We start from the raw sequence: 27576 nt of genomic DNA on the forward strand, positions 1-27576 counted from the left end.
GGCGTGGATATGAGATGGATAACGGACGCAGGAGGGTTACGGCGTCCTCACTGTGTCAAAAGAATCTTACTTCCGTGAGTTAAAAAGGTTAACATCCGTGTAGACTGGTGCCTCCAGCGATGAGGAGCTATACAATTTACAGCTCGGCCATTCAGTGACCTTAGCTACAAGGCAGCATTGCTTCTACGGGGGTATATGGTCGATGTAATATGAACTAAAAAGACATGCTACAGGAAAGGAAGTATAGAGAAGAAGAAAAGATATGCAGAGCAATGGATAGTAAGCCTGAGAGCAATGGGAAATAAAAAAAGATGAGAAGAGGATCAAGAGAAGGAGAAGCTGAAAGCAAAAGGAAAGGAGATAGAGAAGAAGAGGAACAAAGAAATAGACCAAGACAAAAACGAACACGGAAAAAGCATATAAAAATAAAGGAATGGGAAAGGAGGAAAAGAAAGAGAAGCGACGGAGGAGAAAAAAGACACGAAGAAAAGACTAATTTGTCGAGATGCGATGCTGCAAGTACTTGAATAACTGCTCAAACCGAACCTGCCACTAATGATATGGAATATATGATTTTACTGTAAAGGTATATTATCCGCAAAGTCTGGTTAATTGGGGCTTTCAAGTTCACAGAGGACTTCTTATTGTCATATCATGACCCACTTTCCTTTGGATGGCCGTGTCGTGACCTTCGTGATAAGGTTTGATGAGGCTGTCATAACAGCGCGTATTCTTGAATACTTTAATCACACTCAATTACTGGGAATCAGTGACTAAGCCCTATATAGTCGAGGTGACTATACATTTAACACGTCACCACGGATGATCACAATGTATAGCTATACACCTTGTAAGTACATGTAGTTGTATGCACGCTTGGGTACACCGTTATGTGTGTTTAGACATGTATCAAACATGGTACAACATGATACAATTATAGAGGTATAGTCTTTCTACCGCCATGATACAATGTAATGAGGAAATGGTGTAGGTTGACGGGTTCTGGCATTTAGGTAACGTGTGATTGATAGGTGATGATAATCATATATTGCCATATCAATCAGTCGTCTGCTCATAAATCGGAATTACTATTGTAACGCTCTCATGGATCACTACTGTTCACGAACATAAAATATTAATTATCCACTTACGGTCCACATGCAAAGCCACTTCAACACATCTATTGATAAACAATTCAGTCCGAGTGATCATTGTTAAATCTGAGTGATTGTTGTATAGGGGCACGCGTATGTGATGGTGGATAAGATGTATACATCATGACGTCATCACCATTGGTTCCAAACTACATTCAAATTGGCTCAACAAAGTTACTTCAGGCCAGGTATAGGTGGCATAATAAATTTATTAACACTTATGCTCTCGAATCTTGCCAATAGTTTTGCTGTGATATCAGTGTAAAAGAGCAGGTATCGATACCTATAAGACTAGAATAGAACATCGTCCTGTCTTCACTATACATCTGTCGTGGTTTTCTGCTGGTCGAGTTCAGTTTGAACTGGCTTGGATATGCCACAGTTGATGATGACATGATTTCCCGTCACTCTCCAATATTTTGTGAATATTGTGGGCAATAAATCAAATGAACACTGCAAATATGATGGCGGTCATTCAAACAGGACAATTTATGTACTTACATGTATAGTTGTTTTTTATCGGCCAAAATTAGTTCCATGAAGGATGGTGAAGAAGAAGGGGAGGGGAGGAGTAGGAGGATAAGAAGAAGAAGGAGGAGGAGAGGAAGAGAAAGATGGAGAAGGAGGGATGGACAAAAGAAGAAGAACACTTTACCCACAGGGTCCTGGAATGAAATTCCGATGATACACAGACTGTGACTTGTGAAGGTTGAGGAGCAGCGAATCGGCGTTTTAATGAGCCCGAAATCACGTGGAACTTTCATCGTGTTGTCACATGTGGGCAGTCAACATGAACACTGAGAAGAGATAACGATGGCCTCTACACCTCTCCCCATGGCACACATTGGTCGAGAGCAAACGTGTGATCGGTGGATAATGCGATCAGCACAGTCCACATTGATACAGACCCGTGTAATTTGATTCCCATCATGATTATTGTAAGTCTCACACGATGAATTTCATTTGTTCATAACATTAGAGAATTAATGGTTTTCTGTTACCATTTTCTTTGCAAATAGTAAGACGAGTCAAAATGGTAGGGTGGAAAAGAGGGTAGAATAGTAAATAATCACCGTTGATATAGACACATCTAGTGATTTAGATATCTGTACATTGTTTTATTTGAAAACGTGTGACAACATACACCTATTGTTTCTCTGTATATCCATGATGAATTTGCCAATAGCACAGGATTCTGTACTACGTGCATCATGTCCATGGTTATTTCTAGAAGTGTTCCTGATAGAATTCATTATAAAACTCATGAAAAGACCTGTCACCTCTACTTATGACCCAGTACCACATCTCCGCGTTAGAAAATATCGGCGCAATCTCTCTAGACAGATCTAGATCCGAGGTCGTTGAACTCTATTGAGACATTATACCTTTTCAAACGGTCGTCATGAAACCAGACATGAAAGAAGAGTTTGTTCAGTCGTCATCCATAAAGATTCGGGATCACAAAGCCAGTATCCCCACGGTGTATTTCATGAGTATTTCTTTCAGAGAAGGGTGTCAAGCCCAATGGCGAAGGTTTGCCCCGAGGCCTGCCTAACCTATCAACGAGTAATATATTCTCTACCCTCATTGTCGCTCGCAGGGAGTAATAGCTTCTTTCAAAGACCATCAACGCTCTTGTGCTCCGAAAATTACGTGCTGAAATTTTCTCACAATAACCACGGCGAAATTGCCTTTAACAAAGGCTAAAGAAGCAAGTGCATTGATAGCTGATAACTGAGAGTTCGAATAATTATAAACAGTCATGATAAAATTCTCACTTCGTCTTTTCCATAGAGTCGTATATTGTCTAAGTTGAGATGTGTTTTGCATGTATCAGTTTTTTTTAATAGATCGAGAAATATTTATCAAACCGCAAACGAGTTTTAATTTACATTGGAGATGTATGTCAAAGGAAACAGAAACCGTTGTCACTTTGATGCATAACGAAAAAAATATCAATCTCAAAATCAAACCATAAAGTGACAAAAGACGATGCGCTATTTTACAGCTCGAAAAGATTGCAAACTAAGAGGGTGGTACAAGTGAAATGTTTATTTACAGAGTAAAGAATTTCAGATTCAAGCTGGTGACTGTGAGACAATTCATACAATTCTATGTATGATATGCACTAAACCTATATAGAAGGAACAGTAGCTTAATTGGCTCTATGATTTTTGTAATTTAGCTTCATCTCTAGTTCATTTTAGCAACTGCAATATTCTGTGAGCATGGTAAAAATTCAACCACTAGTGGTTCATTTACTTAATTGTCATACTTACAGTGTATATCATATTTTAGAACCTCGCACATAGTGTTTTCAACGTTAATAAGATTTTCACACTCCGTGTGAATTTGCACAAAATCGACTGGAATATCACAAAAGAACCTTGACGAAATCTGCAGGGCAATGACATTTACACTTGCCAGTACAATGTGACTATCGTTCCGAATTCTTCGTCAGTCGTACCCATGCACCGTCCGACGATCACAAAAGCGGTTCCATTTCGTCACCTCTAAAAGCCGTACAAAGAAATTTCCTGCTAAAAAGAATTACGTTTCATCGAAAAGAATAGTGTACTGTGTTAAAAATTATGATTCATTTATGACAGTAAAAAGACGCCCACTCCTATTCACAAATCCTGTCCTATATGAGGTATCGGGAGGGGAATTGAAGGTGGCATAAGGGAATAGAGTATAGAGCATATCTCATCATCAAGAGTAATATGAAATTACAGGGTATATAAAGGAAAGAATCAATACTGTTTGAGAAAATGACACAATGTCGCTTGTCTTGAACTCAAATGAACCGGAGTTTATGCATGTAATGATGATAAAGATTATAGGGTATTTGTAAATGTGAAAAATCAAAGTATATTAGGGCGTTTTGGGATAACGCAATCGTAACCCAAACTGATTAGCGTCTCGCAGACTGTTATGTTGAATTATTTACAGACTGTCATTTCTCTTTTAGACCCTTTTCTTCTAAAATTTGATAAGCATTGCTCTGAAAATTCATTTTGCAAGTCTAGCCTGCAATTAATGGCGACTTATACCACAATATCAAAACCGGGATTGTGAACTATAGCTAACACCGAGCCAGCTCAGTCGCATCACTGTGTTTATGCTGTAGGTTTGGCGCGGTATTGTTTAAATAGGAACACAAAGGGATGGAATTTGTAGAGGAATTCGAAATATTCGTAGGGAAATCACGGACACCCACCAGGATGAGACAGCTCTCATTATTAGGAGACAAAGGCGGTGTTGAGGTCTGCTGGTTTCATGATGTATGCTGACAGGTCTTGCGGTTCAAGAACAGGTCGAATAGCAGACAAACGGACCAACAAACATACAAACAAACAAAAAATCGTATATATTATATGTACAGACTTCCTTTATCCCAATACCTCTCTCGAAGTTTATTATTTTTTTTTATTTTTTTCGTAAGATCAGGATTTTCATGATTATGTAATAACAGTACTGTAGAAAGAGCGGAAGGCTTTGTAGAACTCATTTCCAGCAACAGATGCGGATGTAGCAGTGTCATATACTTTTTGCCATTGTGGTAAAATTACCATGGTATCTACATTTCCACGAATAATGAGGAATGTAAATGTTGATTTCATCATTAGGCTAATGCATTAGTAGAAATTCAGTAGAAATTGTATAAGTTGTGGTGACAGCAAAAGTCTTTTCTTCCCTTACAAGAGAGCTACCTCGTGATTGTTAATGTGCGTCCTTGTGTGTACTTGTACATCAGTGTATTTATGTGTGTACTACTCTGTCTTTTTTCTATCTCTTAGGCAAATTGTCCTGTCTTTTTGGGTGCAATTTGACTTTTTTTACACTTTTTATGAGGGGACTGCATACTGCAAGCTCTGCTTTTTAGCAGTCACCTCCATTTCCAACAATTTTTTCTTCTGTGTTAAACATAATGATATAGCATTTAGGGCTTATTTGTATCTCTCTTAATAATTTATCTTTCTCTTTATTACATGTTATTATGTTTATCATATTGTTGTACTGATTTCGTGACATTATTTGTATACGCGAACTTAATTGTATCCCTAATTTGTTAGAGATAAAATAAATCAACTTGAACTTGAACTTAAAGTAATAGTAGCAGCTGCACTTTTTAGATCTTTAAGCTCACAATATAGTTGTACAATATAGTTGTGTAAGAATAAGCTGAAGCATGAAAAGAGCTCTTAATGCAGCAGCTATGAAATCATGTTTTCAATCAGAAGAAAATGACAGCTAGTAACGCTCTCATGGTGATGACACCGGGTTCAGTCGGGAAGACACCAACTTCCTCTTGCTAGGTTCCCGTACCCTTCGCTATACACACCCTTCCCAAAGAGATTGAGGTTACACCCGACACCAGGGTGGAGTAGGCGGGGTGTTGATCGACGTTCTCCCCGGTACGGAAAGGGAGGGAGATGTACAATATCTAGTGCTTAGTGCAATAATTAGTAATGTGTTCTCTGGCGTTGGCTGCTCAGAGATGCGCTATGGTATGACCTACATGTCTGCAAACTCGGTCTCGGCAAAAGCGCGCCAAAAGGCAGTAGCGCCTAGTACATCTTCTTATCTGTCACTGCCAAAGTTTTTCATGACAAGGGTGGCATTATATGAATGCATTTGGCAGCGATGTGCGAAAAAAAAATCCCGATTTTTTTTTCTTTCTTTCTTTGGATGCTCCACACGTCTTCGAGACTCTTACAAATAAGTTTTTATCTGACGTCTTGGCCAAGAGCACATTTACCCTCCAATCTATTTAGACTCCTCTCTTCACTATAAGTTATCTCTGAGAGGTGATGATAATCATTCTTCTTAAGTCTCTCCAAATCTCTTTTTTTTTTCTGTTTTATAGCGTCATTTATCCAGTGTTGAATTGACAATTAATGAGGGTCCCTCCACCCCAAGAAATGACCTATAGCACTAACGGTCCTTTTCTATATTAAAGCGTGAGACACTGTCACACTGCCTCAAAACAAAACGAACTAGTTGTACTGCAATAAGCACGAGCTCTGTTTACCGGTACAAATTGGCACGAAGTACCGTTCGTATTCTCTCCCGGCACGTCGAACTTCATGAAATTGAATCGAATTGACACAAATCATGATATGCAAACTAATGAGGATCAGCTACGAACTGAGCACCGCTTCGATCACACGCAGTACGCCAACATTTGCTGTCAACACATCAGCACTAGCCCCTGTGTAGAAGAGGAAAACTTGTTTGGTTAAATTTGTAAAATAAGTGAAACTCACTCACTGACTGATAATTGACAGACCGTATAGATTTCATCGGTCAGCGGGTGGAAGCCCATGGGAATGCCATGCTATATGATATATGATATCATTTCATAGCTGAGCACTGACGGCGAAGATTGATGCGGGTCTGTCAGCATGCCCAGATGCCGAAGACGCAGTACGCAGAACAAAACGTATCAGCCATCAAAACGAAACGTGTCAGCCATCAAAATCTGCTTAACTTTACACACATCACAATAATTGGTACCAGTTTGAGTCATCGAATGCAGTAGGAAGAAGAGCATTTGACCATAGCTCACATGAGTTGACATTGGGATAAAACATGATAGCAAGGGGAAAATCTACATCTCGGGAGCAAGAGGTTCATAATAATGAGTGCTGTATTCTTAGAAGATAGATAGATATTAGATGTACGGTGAAATGATGGATAGATAGGTATATAATCGATATAACCAGGTTGATACTAAACGGACACCAGAGTGAGCTACTGGTGCTATTTTTGTTTTCACTAACGAAGATAGTTATGTAGATGACGGGCATTCATACATTGCGTTATATAATGCAAGCATGCACAATTTTCATTGATGAAGAAGAAAATGAATATAAGATTGAAGGCATATGAGAGAAAATTTAAAAATTTGGCGAGTATAGGGTTTTACAGTAGTTTGCAGGAGCGTAAAGAAAATACACTGAAGTGCGTTGAAGGTAGCTTGCATTTGGTTTGTTTGTTTGTTTGTTTGTTTGTTTGTTTGTTTTCAGGCTGAATATCAGTTTTATTCACAAAGCTGATACACGGCACACTTTTTAGACTGCCGTTGGTCCTAAATGGTGGTCACGCAAAATAAAAAACGTATTCATATTTCTTTTACCGACGTGACTCTTAAAGATAGACGGAGGCATGTCTGACAATCAAATTGGTTATCAGTGGTTATAGGCGTTTTTGTCGATAAGTAAATATTGACATAGTCCCTAGATAGTTACTTTTTCATTCCATAAATTCAGAAATCAAATCAAAATCAAATCAAAATCAAATAACATTTGCAGTAGACTGTTCCGTGACACCGCAACTTCGGCATTCTCTTGCAACTCTCTGGAGATTGCGCACACACATTTTCGACAAGGGACTGTCATCAAATATACCTGTCTCGAACTAAGATTGTAAGTTAACTTTTCTGGTACAAATCACAGAGAGAATGAGAGGGAGAGAAGGCGAGAAGAAGAAAGGACCGCACGTCAAGGTGAAGGTTAATTTGACAGCCGCAACTACTCTGAACAAGTCAAACTGTCGGGGAAAAATGCCAGGTATAACATTTTGCTATAGGATAGGACGAAAGCAAGAGTTGCGTGTCGGGGTCGTATGCCTGCTGAGAAGAGCAAGGTTGGATCTCGCCCTGCAACATCGCGATATTTAGATGACCTGCTTTCTTTCTTTTCCAGCAGTAACCATGGCTTTCTTGTGTCACGGAACACAATATCAGTGGGAGTTTCTCCGCATTAATGGTCGAAAATGATATTCTGGACGGGGTTTCACATCAGCCCTGAATCGAATGACACAACAATTGCACAAAAACGCAATTTGACATTTCGTCAACGATTCAAAACGTAGTGTAATGTAACTCATACGAGCTGCAATAATGAAATTAGCGTATACAATTCCAACCCATGACCTAAAACGGCATGTCACAAAGGGCAATGGGGATGGAAATGAATGAGATTGAAAGGCCTGGCAAGAAAAGTTGTGAATAGAGAACTGCGCTTCGGTTGCCACAAATGATAACCCTGATTTGATAAACGAGCGAAGGAACCTCTGGCTTTGGAAGATGGAGGACCTTTAAGGACAAATTTATAGGGCACCTTATGATCAGTTTTTGAAAGGATCTTTTTACGTTTGATATAGGAAAACTCTAGGCTAGCAGAAATCAATGAAAGAGAATGTAATGTTTCCTAGAAATTAATCAGAAGAACAGTGCTTTTATCCTGTTTTTTTTACGCACTGTCTGAAATCTAGGCTGAACCAAACAAGTCTACATCTTCACTTCAAACCTTCGCCTCACACCCACTGCTTGCCTTGCTACGGTAGTCAGTGAATTATTTGTCACCAAAAGATCGTCATTTGTTTCCTTCGCTCCTCCTGCATCACACTCCTCCCATTCCTGATTTCAAGGTTTCATCTCTAATTCGTGGTCGATTCCCAAGATGATAGCTTTGACCTTTACCTTCTTTGGCTAGCAAGTGATGCGCAGTCATTTGAAAGGGACTCGCCGCCATTTTAATTCAATTTTGAAATAGACTGAAACAAATTTCGTCCGAGTGATGTCACCTCCTTTTGATATTCTGCTGAAGAAGTGTACATGAAGGTTACAGAATTACATTTAGTAAATTGTAACATGTAGTTCAGAAACGTCAAAATGCATACCCCCTCCGATCGACACAAGATTGTTTTTCTTTAAAAAGAATGTAATGGAATCGCTCTTTCAGGTCACGATGTATCAGTTATTCAGGATGTGAGAAAACAAAATGATGTCAACCTATTGTTGAATTGTCATTCAGTGCGTGAGACTAGGCCAAAGGTATCTTATCCATTAACAAAAAAGAATAAGTATATATATCATGAAGACAAGACCTACTATCCTATCAAAATCACGGACTACTCAATTATGGTGATTGATCTGCTAACTTGAAGCACAAAAGACTCCTTAAAGGTCTGATATTGAATTGAATTGATATACAGACACGAAATTGACGTGATTGATTTCAGCTTTCATCTCTTTCTGGGAAAAGAGTATGAAATATAAGATTTTATTCTCTTTACAAATAGCGAATTTCTAGGGATAAATGAATCCAAATTTACACGTGCACTTAAAATTGAATATCTTCATAAATTAATATTTATACCGAAAGCCACATTCATCACACGATAATATGCACACAAACATATAATACACATAATCATATACATATAATAATTGATTGCACTGATCGGTCGAGAGAGAAAAAAAAAAACTAGACGCAGGCAGAATCAGAAAGATTGACAAGAGTGGCAGGTGGAATAAATGAAGCACATTCCTCAGCTTATGAATTATTTCCGGCTTAGGCTGTCATCCATTCCACTTACTTTTGGTACTTCACAATTGGAATTTTACAGCTTTGTTGCAATATTTGACATTTGAATGGGAAAATGACTTCAGAAATAATTTTGGATCAGTGCTATAGAATTATATCGCGCCTCCACCAACCACAGGCATTTGTCTAGTATCAGCCTCTCTTTACATTCACATACCTTACACACTGTCATAACCACGCGTATTTGCTTTAGTTTATCATTCTGATTGCAATGTGCAACAGACTGTAGCCGATAAAAAGGCCACTTTTTATTTGCAACCAAGACAATGGGATGGTAACGTGCTTGTCATCGAGACATGAGAATGATACGCAATGCACGATTAGAAAGCACCGGACGAAAATTAGACAAATGCACAATGCCGAGTCAAACCGCATTAACACATTTTACAGTTCATTAAATCTCATCTCGTTAGCCCGAGTGCCAAAGACGACCCTCGGTGTTCCTAGGGTAGCTCCTTAAAACGGAAATCTGGGCCTTCTGGTGAAGCGATGATTAAAGAAAAAGTTAGGTTCTGCTCTGTTAGAACTCAGGGGCTGCGAAATCCTCTTTGTGACTTGTCACTATGTTTATGGATGTTTCAGATTCTCACAATCCACATTCGTCATGATTGTATTCGAAGATTTTCTTTTTGTTTTGTTTTGAATTACAAAAGATGGTATTCAAAAGAAAATATAGCATTGACCATCCGAAAACAAAATAAGAATACAAGAATATTTGCCATCATTGATTACGAGTGGTGCGGCAACCAGTTACGTGGAATTTTAACGTCCAATCGTTTCTACTACTAAATTGTGGTATCATAGAGGACGTTGCGTTTAACCCCTTGAAGACTAGTCCCGCGCATACTTGAATAGATGTCTATGCATGGGGAATGCGTGTTATATGAACATCTGCTAGCCCTCAACGGGTTAAGATTATTGTAAGTGAAGTCAATGATTGTGAAGCTAATCTACTAACGAGAAACGTACCGATGTGTGTGTGTCGAATGAGATGCTCGGAATAGACTATACATCTACCCGTCATACTATGATTTGTGAAAGGTGGTTTCCGAGTTCCCCGTTTCAAATTAATCTCGGACAGAAATTGGGCTCGTAGAGTGACAATCTGCTCCGCAGGCACATTGCAGTATTCAGATCGCCGTCGCATCATAACATTTATGTGACAAAATTGGATCTGTTACGTCACACGGCTGCTTGATGACATCTCAAGGAATGATGGAGGAGAGCCATGAAGTTCTTATAGGTTAACGCATAACTCATCCAGCACATGCAATATTAGCTGATAAGAAATGACATTTTCAGGTGAAATTAGAGGCTATCCAAAAGGGTTATTGCTTTTAATCCGGTATTCTGAAATGTACAGCCATTTCAACCAGACGGACATACACACTCACACACACACGCACGTCATATGTATCAACGTGTGCCATCTGTAACGTGAGATATGAGTGAGTCAGTTCTGAATTAATGATCGCTGAAATCAAACATGTGAATAATCATTGTAAAACCGCAATCTAATCAAGTGTGGACTGCCACTCAAGTAGTAATGATCAGCGCGTTAAATCATTTCCTCTAAACAGACCGAAGTAGTCTCACTCTCTACACTTCCAATTTCGTGAGTAGGGTGGTTAGTTTTTGGCATCAACATGTGAAGTAAATTGATTTGCTTGATCTGCCAGTCTGTTGTATTAACAATATTCGATTTCCCCAATCCAATCTAAAGATCATATAACCGCCTTCCACGTTACCATATGGCTCTATATCGAATAAGGTGACATATTTAGTTCATTGATTTTTCTTTTCTTTTCTTTTTTTTGAGATACGGAGCCGGACACGTTTTGTTTTTAAACAATGTAATCTGATGATGTGACAGTGATCAAATAATTCCTGCTTTAGGCATCAACTGCTATTTGTGGGTTTAAATGTTATCTGTTGTCTGGAAGCATCTTTTCTTCTCCAAAAACACTAGTCACGATAGTTTAAATTTCCATGATAGATTGCTTCAGTTGCAACATGTTGCAATGTATCCACAGAGAGAAAATGTATAGAAGTGAGGCATTGCCAAACGAATGTCTTCATTTAACAGAATTATATTCGATTCTCTTTTACTCTTTGACGTGTTAAATTAGTCAAATTCTTTACCTTTCTCTTTCTCAGTATGAATATACTATATGTTTACAACCTACATGTATATTTACATATATGTATACATCCTGAAGGAAATCGGAGTTATGAGATGCTCAAGTTCTTGGGTTTTATTTTCTCGGACGGTGTGAGAAATCGAGGACGTTGCACTCTCCTTTTTTCGTGACGATATCAAGGGAATTATAGTTTCATTTTCATAAACGACATATTGTACAGTGTTTCTTCACAACCCCACTGTACTAAAAGTCAACGCAAATCATCCTTGTTATATAGAGTGGTTTCCAGTTGGCAAGTGTACCCCACCAGGCATTTAGCCCGTTGAAGACGAGTCCCCAGTATACTCGGGCAGGGGTCTATGGGAAATGCGTGTTATAGCAAAATCAGTCCGTCTTCAATGGGTTAAGGGCAGCTATAGCAATTTGATTAAGGAAACCGAAAAGTTCAAAACTTCGTATGTCTCGGTGATTACTATCTGTCGATGGAAAGGAACTGTAACAGGGATGACGCGTTCCCATGTTGGGATGAATGTGCTTTGTGAATGTCTCGTAATTATGGCGTCCCTGTGACTACCCAAAACTTGCAAACGAGATATTCCAACGAATTTTCAAGAAAGTGATTTGAAAATGCTGTATCAGTTGTCTTGTAGTTGTATTTGTATGATTATTAGGCACAACTTTTACCTGTTTAGATATTAGTGTTACAATGTAGCGAGGTACATGTATGTGGCAATCAACGCCTGAGAAAATGTGCCTTTTCAGATGTGTAGTCGACATAAAATGTATATGTTATAATTTGGTTTGTTCGTTTGTAAGAATATTTTTGTCCAACTTCGTAATAATGCAGCATATAGACTCGGGTATCATATAATTCCTTAGGGGGGGAAAAAATCAGTTTTTCAGTATGTCTGTATTTGTGCTTAAAATAGGTCTCTCTTTAATTCCGGGTGTGTCTATCAGGACTTGTTCATATTTTTAAAAAGGTAACCTCCACTTGGTAATACCTCAGATGGTGTAATATGTTACTTAATGTTTTCATGGACCTCCCTCCACTGTGATCCCCTTTGAAAACCGTCAAACTGGGGCTAACATCCAAACATAAGCCTTGAGCACATCTGTTCCGCTCTCTGTCGAACAACATGCAAAGAAACAGTCGACATATGGTCCACATGATCCCTCTTAAACTCGTGTAATCCCCGCAGACATTGTATAGACAGTTCAGTAAGATGCTTAACATATGTTCAGACCATTTGTTAGATGTGTTTTATCTTCCCTGGGTCCACAGTGACGCCCATTCGGTGAGATTTTTTTATTTTCTTTATGCCATCCTTTTGACTGATGGTCAAAAACAGCAATTCTCTTTGGCAAATCATCATGGTAGTTGCGTAGAGAAAAAACACCGTGCATCTTGACACAAGTCACGGATTACACCATAGAGCTATAACCACTCGTATTGTAGCTCACAGGGATTGACATTCGAAATCACCGTTGTTACGCGTGGCATGTGTAATGAATCAGACCATTTCATGGGTACAACAGACACACACTAATGTCGTTGTTGATTGTAAGGGTGCCAAAGAAAGTTCTGCTATCATGTTCATTTTCTCCCTGCCAAATCCAGAGGCAATGAAATCCAAAATGTGACGCACAATATACTGTGACACCAAATGCTCTCTTCCACCTCCCTGCTTTAGTTAGCACCATGCAAGTGGTAAAAGCCGACAGCTGACCGGGGAAACAAAGTTGCATCTTACCTTAATGGAAGGGGAAGTAACATTGTAATGAATTCAATTGATTAACTGACATGATTCCGGGTCGTTAAACTATTAATATAACGGAAATCAGTGAATTCAACCATGGAGGAAGGTGGGAAGACCGGGTTTAACCTTTGTGTGGTGATAAAAACGAGAATGTCAGAAGCTCAGCAAGAAAACAACAATAAGAACAAAGGCCTAACTAATTGATAACGACAAAGAGCTAACGCATGCCTCAAACATATCGGGAATTAACCCGACTGATTTCGAGTACTTAGCACACGAACATAAATAATATAAGTGAAATCATAATATGCAAAACATTCCCTTCCCCTTTCCCTCAGCCCCCCCCCCCCCCTGTCTCCCACCCCTCCCCCCCCCCCCCTCTCCCTCTCTCTCTCTCTCTCTCTCCTTCTCTCTCTCTCTTTGTTTTTCTTTCCGGCAAAAGATGATCGTGAAATTGATAGGTATTTGGTTGCCGAACTATACGTTTACCTTTGTCTTTTGTAATCAGTAAGTTATTTGTGACGGACCCATCATTCGTCATATATCTGGATAGTAATGTCGAACTATCATCAGCAATCAGTGAAATCCTCAGTGATCCAGATGTCTCTAATTCAACGCAAGTTAGAATTCACAAACTATGAAACGAAATATGCCTCCCGCCATTCCCTAGGAATCATGACCAGTCTGTACCTACATCAATGACATCAACCATACTACACGAAGATCCAAGCACATCTTTCTCTCAAAAGTTGCTGTCATTCTAGACCCACTCGCAAGAAATCATTACCAACCCGTGCTACTGATTTTCTTGTCAAAAAGCAGGCATAATCCCGTCATTATCACTTCATTTCTCCGGATGCAGTAGGAGATAATAAATATGAGAATGCGTGTAATGATGGGTGACGACCTCACAGCATAGTCATATAAACTGACATAATCTGCAGCATTGGTAGCTCTGAGCGAGTTATAGAAAGAAAATCATACGACAGATACAAAAGAGAGTCGAAGGACGGATGTTTAAAAGGAGAGGAAAGGAGAGTGTGCGTTCACACCCTGCAATAGTTAAAGTTTGGTTATAGGTCTTGATTTCTTAATCGCTCACGAAGCAGATCACCGTTACGTCTTCCAATCTCGTGATAATTTGCATCGAATTGATTAGTTTACTCCTTTCTGCTCTATTACTATATAGAACTAAAACTGGAGTTCAAGTAATAATGTGGTCCATGATATGATTTCACTTGCAAATGGTATGATAGGAGTAAGATTCCCAAAGCTTGTGTGACCCGTTTGTGACTCGATGTGGCTGTTCCGCTTGAAGCTAGTGTTTCGCAATGGAATGAGACACTGAATAAGGGCCGGGTAAAATGGTTTCATGTGTTATTTGTTCCTTAGATTCACAGACGTCTTAATTGAGTCAAATATTTTTAGATAATCGTTCACCGTGATCCACATTGGAGGGGGGGGGGAAGGGGTCATCCCACGAACCCGACACCCACGAGTCATGCGGCCCATGAAAAAAAAATCCATGAATAATGCAGCCCATGAGTCATACAGCCCATGAGCTTGACACGAGGAAAAAAAGTTCAACTAGCTCGACACAAGGCAAATAAGGTTCATGAACCTGACACTACGCAGACAAGGCTCACGAGTCAGACTTGGCAAAAAAATAAGCCCACGAGACCGAAACTGCGTAAAGCCCCGTGATGCAATGTCGGTTCCGTGTGTATTTTTTTTTTCTTGCCTAGTGTCGGAGCCGTCAGCCTTGTTTGTCTAGTGTCGAGCTCATGGGCCTTATTAGCCTAATGTCGATCTGGTGGACCGTATAGCTCTTAGGCCTGTCTTACTTGATGTCGAGCTCCCGGGCTATAGCTCGTAGGCTGTATGACTCGTGGGTGTCGGACTCGTGACGTGCACCCCATTAGGAGCGCCGTGCGTTCATTCATGTCTGTTCTTACGTATATCTCTTAGGACGGTCTAAGCTCAAACTGATTGTCGATTCATGTATTATGTGTCTGTAAATGTCACTTGGAGACATCTATTGGTATCATTTGACATCAGTCAATATCATCTAACCTCCACAAACTTCGCCATCATTATGAGCAAAAACAAATCACCTTACAAGGAATATACAGTTTCTACGACATGCAAACGTCTAAAGAGATTGATAATCCTTTTAAAGTTAGAAATACATTAAGACAATTTGTGAAGCTCAACATTGAAATCATTTTCATGGAGGAACAAAAGTATTAACTGCACTTAAATGTGTTAGTATCTTCTTCTAAGCCTTCGCGATTTCTGACCAGTCCTTGTGTGAAGAGAACAACTGTAGCATCCGAATTGAATGCGTCATGTTCAGCGATGGAAAGCGACCCATTTCTTTCATTGTCTCCAAGTTCGTGCGACGACGTCTACCAGTTCTAGCGATGAATGTCTCATTATAACTATTTCTCGATGACAATGTTTTGATCTGTAGATTACATGACCGGTCACTTTGAAGCTCGCCGAGATATAAACATATTCATCGTGCTCTGTAAAATGATAACTGCTACCTCTAAAATGATCGTACTTTGAAAAACGTCGATCATCTGAAAGCAATAAATTGGGATGTACCTCGAAGGTTGACAGAGTTCACTGAGTGTGTTCAAAGGCGGATTCATCGACCGTGTCGATTCATGATGAGTGCGCTTATCGAATGAATCAGGGGCCCGACGAGCCGCAGTGCAGTCTTAGGTGTTGGGGTGTGATGATTGGTTTTGTCATCATGACAACACAAGTGCACCAATTTCATATTACAATAAATCGAATATTTATTAAAAAATAATAATCATGAAAAACAATCATTGGGAACATGTATGTAAATTGACTGATACACACACGCACACGCACATATGTATGTACGTGTGTGTGTGTGTGTGTTTGTGTGTGTGTGGGTGGGTGGGTGTATGCGCGCGCGCCTCATAATTACAAATGTCATCATTATTGCCAACATTTATCTTTCTGGGAGTTAATAAAAAAATCCCCAACGCTGGACTACAAAATGTACTGATGTTTCAGAGTCTATTTCTTTGCCTTTTCTTCTTTTTTTTTTAAGTCATAAAGCTGAAAGTCAAGGTTTCCGAACAACGACAGAGTCAAAAGATTTTCATGCCCGGTTCACACAGGCAAAGTAGAGAAGTCGCACTTCAGTGGTATCGGACAATGTTCGTGTTTATACTGCATGCTAATGTGATAGTTCGTATTGACAGAAGTCACTAGGAAGAAATGTGGTTTCCGCAGCTTTTCATGCATGCCATGCCAGACACCATGTATATACCATATTTCTATCTTCGGTTGCTGTAGGCCTATGTTGCCATCCATCTTCTTTTTTTTTTTCTGTCGAGATATATCCACAAACCACAAAAGCATTACAGATAAATGACTGTGCCTAGGCTAGATCATTGCAATATTTGTGCAACGATTGCAACCTAAACCATCGTACATTTAAAAATAAAGACGTTGAGAATGAACTCCGTTTCAATGATATTTTACTAATTCGACTGTCATTACACTGCTATTTGCTGACTATTCAGATGTAGAAATATTGTGCCAAGGATCCTGAAGAAACTTTGTTCTCATTCTTGTTTGTTTGATACTTGTGATTACATAACCATTATAAGCATTGTAGAAACTGCATGATAGACTTTCCCATCGAAGGGATTATGGAAACTGAAAATGTTCTCTGCGAGCAGAAATATGATCTATGTTTAGCGCCGATTGGCACAGAAAACTTTTGAATGTTTTGCACGTTGTCCAAAGTCCCTGGCACAAAAAGGGTTAACACCCCCCCCCCCCCCCAAAAAAAAAAAGGACAAAGTCGAACTTTTATGATTTAGCTGTATTTTGATGATTTCAACAGCAATATTTATGAAATTATATCATCAATATCAAGGTTCTTTGATGTGACTATCAACATTCTAGTACACAGTTTCTGAAGTAGTCTATTCTGATATTTGGTGCATGGTCTCTTGCGTGACTGGTTTTGAGGCCTTTGACAATGATATTAACCACACTTTTCACAGCTTCATTTTCTCTACATTCTACCAGAGGTACTAGGAGCATGTAGGATTGTTGCAGGTCAAAGTTGTCACATTGTTAAACAATGCCTATGAACGATGGTGTGCCTCCTGAAAGGGGTGCAGCTAGAGATGGAGGGGGGGGGGGGGTGATCGGCAGGTGTACATCCATTGCAGCAATCCTTTCCCTGCCTTTCCTTTGGTACAGGCTACCCACTGTTTCGAGACAGTGGGCATCGCTGTGCCAAAAGATGCGGAAGATCGACCTCCATTCTTTTTTAGTGATTCTTTCCCGAACGCTGAGAAATTCCTTTAGCGATTTCCCTGTGGAAAGGTATATTCTACTCCCATCTATATAGGTCATGGGTGGAGGGAAAGGATGGGTTCCACCGGCATTTATGCGTGCAAAAAGGGAGAAAAAAAAGACAATACGCATCAATCAAAGTGTCGAAAGTGCGTAGGATGACACCCGAATAATTTGACTAGAGCAGGTAATTGAGGCATTTAGCGTAATCAAAGCCTCGCATTGTGTGATTCACTTCATGTAACATCAAATTCCTGCTTTCCTTTAGATAAGAGAAATAGCTTCGTTCTATAGTTCTTCTCATCAGTCACTTGTGATTTGGGCAGTCATTATTGTATACTGTCTTCGTAACAAGAATTTGGCAGATGAAACGAACGATTACAGTCATTTTACACATCAAAGAATGTTCTTGTGAGTCACGTAATTGAGTAAGTTTAGATATCATTAAGCTCATTTATCTGTTTATCACTAATTTGGAGGCTATGCCAACAGAAATACGTATTTTCAAACATCAGGAGGATTTGTCCGTATGTAAATAGACAAAGTGATCGAGCCTCAGTTTGCGGATGTTTCACAATATTCCAAACATGCTGGAGTACACTGACCCTCTCAATGTAACTGGAAGACAAACTAAGCATGCAATGAAACAAAATGTTACTCAAATGGCTGTTGTTGTTCACCACCACGCAAGGTAGTTTTTTTTTTCTTTGACACACTGTTTGACTTGCCACATGTAATGATAAGTATACGCTGCCATACTCTGTCGAACTCAGGTATATAGTAATGGCTTGCCGAAGTCGTTGACTACATCGAGCACGTACATAGTTGAAAAGTTTGCGCTAAATTTCTATTCCCTATTCCTCTTACGAGACTAAAAGAACTCTCATTGACAAAAAAATTATTTAAAAAAATAAAAATTTTGTAATATTGGAGGGCTGATGGCATCGTTCCACCAAATGCATGTCTTGGTATATTGGCATTGTATTTTAAGGAATTCGTTTAGATTTGTTATTTTTGACATTGTCATAAACCGCGTTCTTGGAAATGTGATGGTTGTTATGGTTTCCTCTGAAGTCTTGATTCCAGGGCTGCACTGGTCAGCGAGAGATGTTGTAAGTGCATAGTACAAACAATGTGAAAGAAAAACTAGAATATGAGTGTTTTTAACCTTATTTTGCTCGTCTTTGTAATACGGAACTAGTTAGCTATTTCCTTATCATACTAAAGAAAACTGTAACTATGATGGTTAATGTTGCTTAAAAAATGTACTTGCACATATCTTTTCAAATGACATCTCCTTTCTTTACTTCAAGAATTTTGAAATGAGTATTGGCAGTATCTTTCGTGTGGTTTCTTAATACATTGGAGCTATCAAAGCAAGTATTTCTCGTATAGCTCTGTGTGCAATGCTGTAGGTGATGCGTCATACATCATAGAGAAAAGAAGGATGTAAAGTTGACAAGAAGAATCGCTTGTCTTTGTAATGAGGCAATAAAACTGAATAGGTTAACTATACGTGTTAACGAGCGGGAAAGATAGAGGGCGATAGGATTATTTGGGTGTGGGAAGTTGCCGGTCTCGCTCGGCTGGCTGTGCGGTGTCAAACGCTCTGCCGAGACGACCGCCGAGACTTTTCATGCTACGCCAACACTCTTTTCAAGGTAAACCGGTAAAGGTGTGCCCAATAAAAGACCTTGTCTGTTCTTATTATCGTCCAGACCTTAAAGGTAGTACACGACAGCGAAATATTGTACTTTTGGTGGACAATCAATAAAACAAAATACTATTGCATCAAACGTATATAGGAATTGATTATGACTTTGTCTTTCAACCATCCAGATCCGTCATTTTGAGAGGTCAGCTTGTGTTTTTTTTTACTTCTGTTCTTGGGCATTGCTTTCCCTGGCAGCGTGACTGCGAACTCTTACAGATAGGATAGGATCTGTCGTTTGCACAGGTTCATGAAATTAATTGATTTCTTTACTTGTACGACATAAGCATGAGAAAGTTAGCCATCAAGCGTATCTGACATTGCCTGAGGACTTATTAATGACACACCTTGCTGTGATAAGTTGCTGTAATACCATCGTGTACTAAAACTCGAAACACTGTCCTGATGTCAAATGTCATCTGCAGGCACCGTGCAGCTGGGTACATATTGACATAGTATATCGGAAAGAGAGGATTAGAAATCAACAAATGAAGAAAAAGTAAGAAGTGAGCCTTCAGAATTTTGCATTCTTTATACTGCCTCAGACATTACTTGTGAGGTCACCCTGATCATTCAGTATTCAGAAGGATTAGTTTTCATGTCTCTTGTGATGTTGTTCACATCATGTATTAGAGAATATGAGAATTCCAACAGTATGAACGGCTGAAGGTTGAGCTATGTTGATGTTGTTGTAACAAATAAAGGTTACAATTTCTTGCACGCACTTGTTTATATACAGCGCAATGACTGTCTAAAACAAAACTCCCTTTCCTTTCCATACCGAGCCGTCGCGATGACGTCAACGCCGGATGTAGCGTCAACCCTTCCGGGGGTTTCCCCATAGATCAGTCGAAAAGGCCCCTCCCCTTTTTGAAACAGGGCATTTCCTCGATAACGATTCCCTGGTTGGGTGCATGTTTTTCGTTTATTGATAGGATCTCGCACTTTTGTCAGGTTTCTTTCAAAGCGCTGGAGGGGTATGAAGAGAGAAGTTTAATTGATTTGATGGTGACCCCCATTTTAAAGGACTTGTTTCATATACAATGTCTCTTTTAGTTTTGTTTTGTGCCATGTTTAAGTGACTGAGATCATATTTGGTTATAAAATACAGTAAAACATCGCGTTGATCATGTCAATACATCTGTTAGTCACTATAATGACACTCAACTGGCAATGATGGTCATGAATACATGATAAATATCTTCGTTCTTTTTTTTTTTTGTCTGTGCCTGCATGATGATATGATTCTATCTTATGATCGTTTTTGGATTCGAATCAAGGAAATCGTTGTCGTTCAGGTATAAAGGATAATCCTTGCCCAATAAGGGGGTAAGGATTACCCCATAAGGAGTAATCCTTACCTCAACTCTCTCATGATGAAATGGAGTGAAAAGAAAAATTCGAGAATCTATGCAATTAGACAAAAACAGACGATACGATTACAATAAATGTTCGATTCTGTTTCATAACATCAAGATATGAATATTAATTGTTATAGCTGTGAATCATCGGTCAAATTATAGATAGATACCACCTTATTCTCCCCTTGACATTGCAGAGACAAGTCGATCTACTTGAGGATGAACTACACACATACACCAGCAACCAAAGAATAGAAGGTAAGATCATCCTTCACACGTTCTGTTTATATCGAGATTTCCACCACAGCTCTCTCTCTCTCTCTCTCTCTCTCTCTCTCTCTCTCTCTCTCTCTCTCTCGTGAGAAGGTAATTATAATTAGTTGAGTGTCTACAATCATTCATGTCACTATTAAAAACAAACACTTTTTTGTATGAATTCTTGTTTATTAGATTATATTCTGTCTCCTTCAGACTGGTATAACAATGTGCAGTTTCATCATGCTTAACGTGGTAGACAATCGCGTAATTAAGAGTCAGAAATTTCAGATAAAAAAAGACAATAAAACACGCACCAATGAAGATTAAAAACAGTATTCAGGAATCCCTGGATATCATTTTTATGAGTCACTCCACGTATTCAATTATTGTAATCATTCAAAGCACCCACAGTTTTTAAACCAGCCCTCTGTGTTATTAAAGATGAACACATCATTGACGACTGCAACATTTTGGAATCATCGTTACCCCTGTAGTCCGACATCAAGACTGAAAGATGAGAAATCAAATTCTGTATATGATTACTGTGATTGAGCAGTTCACCTGTTTTAATCATCTTATGGCTTTGGTGTAGTACGAGCATTGTTTTATGACGTGGCGATGTAATCTTGTGTCTCATAGACGTGCAAGTCCTGAGTCAACAATAAATGTCAAGTCATTTGATCCATCCTCAAGGAGAATGGGGAAGGTTAATCCATGGGAAAAAAAAAACCCACTCCATATTCAAAATCTCCCTATAAAGTGAGTATTTGAAATCTAAACAGACACAGCAATATAAGTTTTCTAGGAATAAGAAAGCAATAAGAAAATTTCAAGTTTCACTAGTTTTCAAGAATAAGGTATGTTAGTCACATGAAATGTTGTAAGCTGGATAAAGTGAAGTCTCAGATTGACCTCATACAAACTTTCCTTGTTAGAAATGAAATGAAAATGAATGAAGTAGCCTCATCATTTGCCTTAAATCATTGCAGATGTAACCTATCAATGATTACTATAATTCTATAACAGATCACAGGAATGTTGATGGTTAACTGGCAGCAAGAAACATGATCTTTATTTCGGGTTTTATGTCCTGACTAGTGGGAAATTTGTGAGACGATGACATGCCTCATCTCATTTACATAAAGACATTTTGTTGTTGTTGTTGTTGCAACATATGCCACATTCTAACTTGTATATAATTTATTTGTTGTTGCATACATTGTATCTAATATTTATAAATATGGAGTAGTATTGCACTTTGACATCGTCACGCAACTGGTAGAGTGATAGCCAACGGAGACTGTACATCCAATGGTCTAGAAACAGTGCGCTGCGAAGACATGAAGGCATAGCGATATCTTGGGTAGCAATCCTTGATTGACACATCATGGGACGGGAAGGAAATATGTTTTTTGGAGGAAATCATGCCGCGTTACAAATTCATGTCATCCCGCTTCCTCTCGTATCTATGACGACGGCCACCACCTTCGGAGATGCCTTTTAGCCGTCGGGCTCGTGGCCAGTTGCTTGCTTTGCAAACATTCATCGCTTCCTCAGAGGCTAGGGAAATCATGCAATTCGATTAAATTCAATTCAATTCAAATTCAGTTCAACTGAATTGAATTGAATTTAAATTCAGTTCAATTCAATTCAATTCAATTCAATAAAATTAATTTCAATTCACTCATTTCAATTCAGTTCAATTCGATACAACACGTTGTTACGTACATAATGTCCTTTTAACATCCATCTCCCCTTTGTTTATAAGAAAGTCGTGATCTTCTCCTGCTTGTTTTTAATAAAAATGATTGTTTGGTTTGACGTCACATCGCGGATGGGAAAATACCCGGATGGACATTGATCAGCATGTTTGATCAAGATGTTATTTCTATTGTTTCTAAGAAGTGCGTAGCCCATGATATCTTTCACGCTTAGGAATCTGACATCTTCTCTATAGACTGATGACTCCTATAATGGCAAATGACTGCTGAGTCCGCTCTCCGCTCATGTCTACTTGTAAGAGAGAAGTCCTGTCTCTTTTTTTGTTATCATTACCACTATACGCGTGGACAGATGACGGTCATAATGTATTGTGAGATCACGCATTACCATAAGAGCTAAATTTAGTTTATACCATGCAGGCTAATGATATGATTGAATAGTCTAGACATCCAAATGATATGAAAACGAGGAAGTGACGATCTCGTCAGCCTGGCGTTGCTGATTGACAGCGCAGTTCTGCCGCATATCTTACGACTTTATGGGATTTGTGCTCCATCGTAGGTCATGGATATATCTCACTTCTGCCCATCTCTGTTTGCGAGAAACACCTAACAGCTCTTTGAAAGGTTATTCTTTGATTTGACGGTGGCACAAAGACTAATGATATTACAATCTTTTGTGGCACTGATTCCATCATTTGTTCCAATTATATATCATGTCATTGGAACAAGTGAAGGAAATGTTTCACGTAACACCGCCCAAAGTCAAACATTTCAAGTATCGAATATCAATAAAATAATGGTCTATGCATACAGCTTACCCAAAAAATACGGCAAATATAAAAGTAAGGCAAACCAATGCCTCACAAGTTCCGACATTACCCTCTGGCGTGTACCTAATGTGTATTGTTGTTGTTGTAGGTGTTGTTGTTGTTGTTGTTGTTGTTGTTGTTGTTGTTGTTGTAGGTGTTGTTGTTGTTGTTGTTGTTGTTGTATGTTGTTGTTGTTGTTGTTGTTGTTGTTGTTGTTGTTGTTTTCAAACTTGAATGATGCGAAATACATTTGTGGTACATAAACCCCCAGTTTGCCTGGCCTAACAATGCTAACAATATATAAGGTGATTGAAACTTGCCTTACTTCAACAGTTCGTCCATGTCGTCACTGAGCGTGCGTGCATACCATATAATAATCGACAGCAAAAACTATAAAGAGATAAGTGTGACGGAGGGTTACCTGAATATGATAAATCAGCATTCTATATAAAGAATGAAATAAGTTGTAATCGGAGCAAGATCTTGTTGACCAGTTTCTTTTCATCGGTGTTAGATACCCGTATCAGAAACCCTCTTTATCGCGTTATCAATGAAGTATCCGCCACTTCAAACCTTCCCGCGTTATTCAAATCCTGTTATATAGTATTATTGACCAAAATAAAACAGCATTGACGTGGGTGTGTGGGAAAGCGGCTTTAGCAAGATGTGCCCCGAAGTAACCTTTTGTTCGGATATATTTGTGTATCCTCTCGTATGTACGTGCTCGTATTCATTAAGCTGCAAAAGTTTACTCGAATTACAAGGACTGACTGTAGTGCTTCCCGGCGGCAACGTAAAGACACATAGGTAAAATCGTAAAAATGGGAACACGTTGAATGTATGCCAGTTCCAGAGCAATTTAATGCACTCAACTCTATATGGACAGTATGGACGCGGTTGCAAAATGAGGGGAAAACGTACATTTGTATTGACATGACGACAACCAATTAGGTTTGGGGATCGACGACAACCGCATTGTATTAGCTTATTAATGATTTTACCTCTATCTTTCTTCTCATATATTTCTTTTCATAGGCAGACTGGGTGAATTAGGTAATGATGAAATTAAAAAAAAAATCCAGCTTCTTTTCAAATTCTGTTCATCCCAGAGTTTCAACATGTTCAAAATGATGACAAGACGATCAGCTACAAAGGAAGCCTTTTTCTCTTTTGAGATAACATGATGTAGTATACATAGGGAGACACAGAATACAGCTGCTTCATACAATCTCTATACCAGTACTTCTTTACACTACAAATGCTACCAATGAGGGGTTTTTTTTTTTCTTTATAAATTTGGCTTTAGAATCTCTGCATTCTTATTGCGTGGTCAATTATCATGTATTGTTTTTTACTGATCCACACTGAGCCACAAGTCCGGCAAAATCCGAACGCATGGCTCAAGCCTTGTGTAGTATTGTGCAGGTGTACCGGACGTATGACGGGGAAAAGGGTTGGATTTCATGAATTTACGGGCCTATTTTATAAAACGAATGATGCACATGTTTATTTCGTGGATCAGTGAGAATTGGATGCTCTCGGTCGTTTAACTTTGGAAGCAGTGTAAAACCCACTCGCACATCCAGTTCTCACCGATCCACTCTGTCCTGTGCATCATTTTGCATAATAAAGCACTATCAATACTGCACTATAGTTTCACTTCTTCTGCCACGGTCATTTCTATAACTGTTGCCAGCGATACCATTTCTATGACATCTATTATTTCTGTTACCTACGACTACCACTATAACTACGACTTCCACTATACGTACAAGAAGTGCAACGTGCTAGTGGACTTTGCATTCCTCATCTGATGATCTGATATCAAACGGTCCTATTTTCAAATTCTTATTTCTCTTTGTTTCATCTTCGACAGATTACGACATTATATCACCGCATTTTGTTGAAGATGTAAGACACAAGCGCAGCTTAGATGCTTCCGAGACACACCCGAGCCATGGAGAATTGAAGTTCAAGGCATTCGGTGAAGACTATCATGTGAGGCTCAAGAGAAACGTCTGGCTACACCGCCGAGGGCTGACGGTGGACAGGCTAGGAGCCGACGGTGTGTGGAGGAAGGAGCAATACTACAACAAACATTGCCATTTCTATAGTGAACTTATATCACATCCGGGAGAGTCAGTAGGAGCCATCAGTACTTGCCATGGGTTGGTAAGTACGACCGTTGCCAAGATCATCCAGTAGATTTAGGCAATCATGCCAGATAATAAACAAATATTGATGAAGACATACTTGAATAATCATTATTCAAGTATGTCTTCATAAATATTTGAATGTACATGCAGACTATCCAAATGCTGGCAAATATTTTTCTATATCTGAAGGGAAATTACAAAGTATGGTGTGTTTCTTTTTGTTATAATAGACTTACCAACGTAAATGTCACGTGATGCTTTCATTATCTATTTTGCTGATGGCATATCCCATTATTCTGAGGTGGTCGGGTTGACTGGAGACCTCTCACATCTCCAAGGTATTCAATAGGGGACAATGCTATCAGAGGTACATCTATGCTGGGACGAGGAGGAATAATCCAAGTTTATCGTCGAGAAGTTGTGTGTGTGCGTGTGTGTGTGTGTGTGTGTGTGTGTGTGTGTGTGCTTATTCGTCGGGGTGGGGGCTAGATCTCTTTCGCGACTTGCGATGACTACAGATTTCCTTTTCAATTTCAGGGACGTATGTCAAGGGGATAATTAGAAAAGATGTTGTAGGTCATCTGAGAGAAATAACAAAAGTGGCGGCCTGTGTGATGGCGGGCTTTTGAAGTCAAGATCGTAAGTTTGAAATCAAATACAGGAATGACTTCTTTTTTTTTCGGTCCTGTTCTTCATCCCAACCGGCAGATGTGTTGGATGAACTCTTTGTGCCCTCTCAGTTTCCTTTCATTCTGAAGTTCTGTGACAGATCTTGAACAAATACAAGCCTCAAGTGTGGACGGGAAGGGGGAGGAGAGAGTAGAAAGAGGAAGGAGTGATAAATTGAGCTCAATTCCTTTCCATTCAATATTTCTACCTCCTTTATACCAAGGGATGAGTAATCAACACTTTACTTGTTTCATATACATGGGGTCGATGGACTCACTATACAGAATTCAACTCAGGTTTTGAGGTTGCATGATATCCACACAATTTCAAAGTGTGTCTATAATAAGTGTTACGAAGGTCACACATGAATTTGACTTATAAACGGAAATAAACGACACGCGTAGTGTGATGTGAATCGAAATGTCTAGGCACTGTCGCTCAGAAACGTGAATGATTGGTTCTCTCCAAGTGCATGGATTCAAACCAGAGGATGTCTTCATGACTTGTTTGATTATTTGTTTGCTTGTTTGTCCTCCATGTTTTGCTGAACGATTATTACTTGAGACTCTTTGGAACTTTACAACACATGATGGCCATTGAATTAATAACATTGACAATGACAAATCCATCATCTCTGTTTGCTGACACACAGCAGAGACGGATATATCAAAGTCAATGAAATGACATTTCATAGACTGTTTAGGGTCCTACGAGTGCAATCTTGAAAAGAGAAGAGAAGGCCAAACTCACACATTAACGTATTGAAGAATACAGTATGTGAGAAGTGTAAACATCATCTAGCAATCATAAATTTGTTGTTTTAAATTATGTTGAACATCACATTTGAAGTATGGTATTGGGCAATGGACGAACTCTGTGATTGGCGTAATAGGTAGGAGGTTAACGAATGTAAAGTCTAATGCATTTACTTAAGTGAGAAAAATGTATAAATATACTGCCATTGTTGCTATTATACCATTCTGTTTTCAAGAATTTTCTTTTCAAGATGCTGCGTGCCAAAAAAGCAACAAAAGAATGAAAAGAGCTGGGAGCTGATTCTCTGTTTCTTTTTTTTTCCTTA

At 39.1% G+C, this 27576-nt stretch overlaps 1 protein-coding gene across 1 annotated transcript in view; it reads left to right on the forward strand.

Annotated features, from left to right (window-relative positions):
* LOC139728026 (A disintegrin and metalloproteinase with thrombospondin motifs 15-like) overlaps positions 1-27576 on the forward strand; it is a 107202-nt gene that overhangs the window by 55102 nt on the left and 24524 nt on the right. Inside the window, exon 20 of the mRNA XM_071638991.1 lies at positions 25547-25842. Coding sequence (XP_071495092.1) covers positions 25547-25842 — 296 coding nt within the window. The remainder of the gene's footprint in view (positions 1-25546; positions 25843-27576) is intronic.

Source organism: Diadema antillarum, unplaced genomic scaffold (genome assembly GCF_040938485.1).
Source record: "Diadema antillarum isolate AM-2024a unplaced genomic scaffold, OU_Dant_1.0 seq00000161_RagTag, whole genome shotgun sequence".
Taxonomy (NCBI): domain Eukaryota; kingdom Metazoa; phylum Echinodermata; class Echinoidea; order Diadematoida; family Diadematidae; genus Diadema; species Diadema antillarum.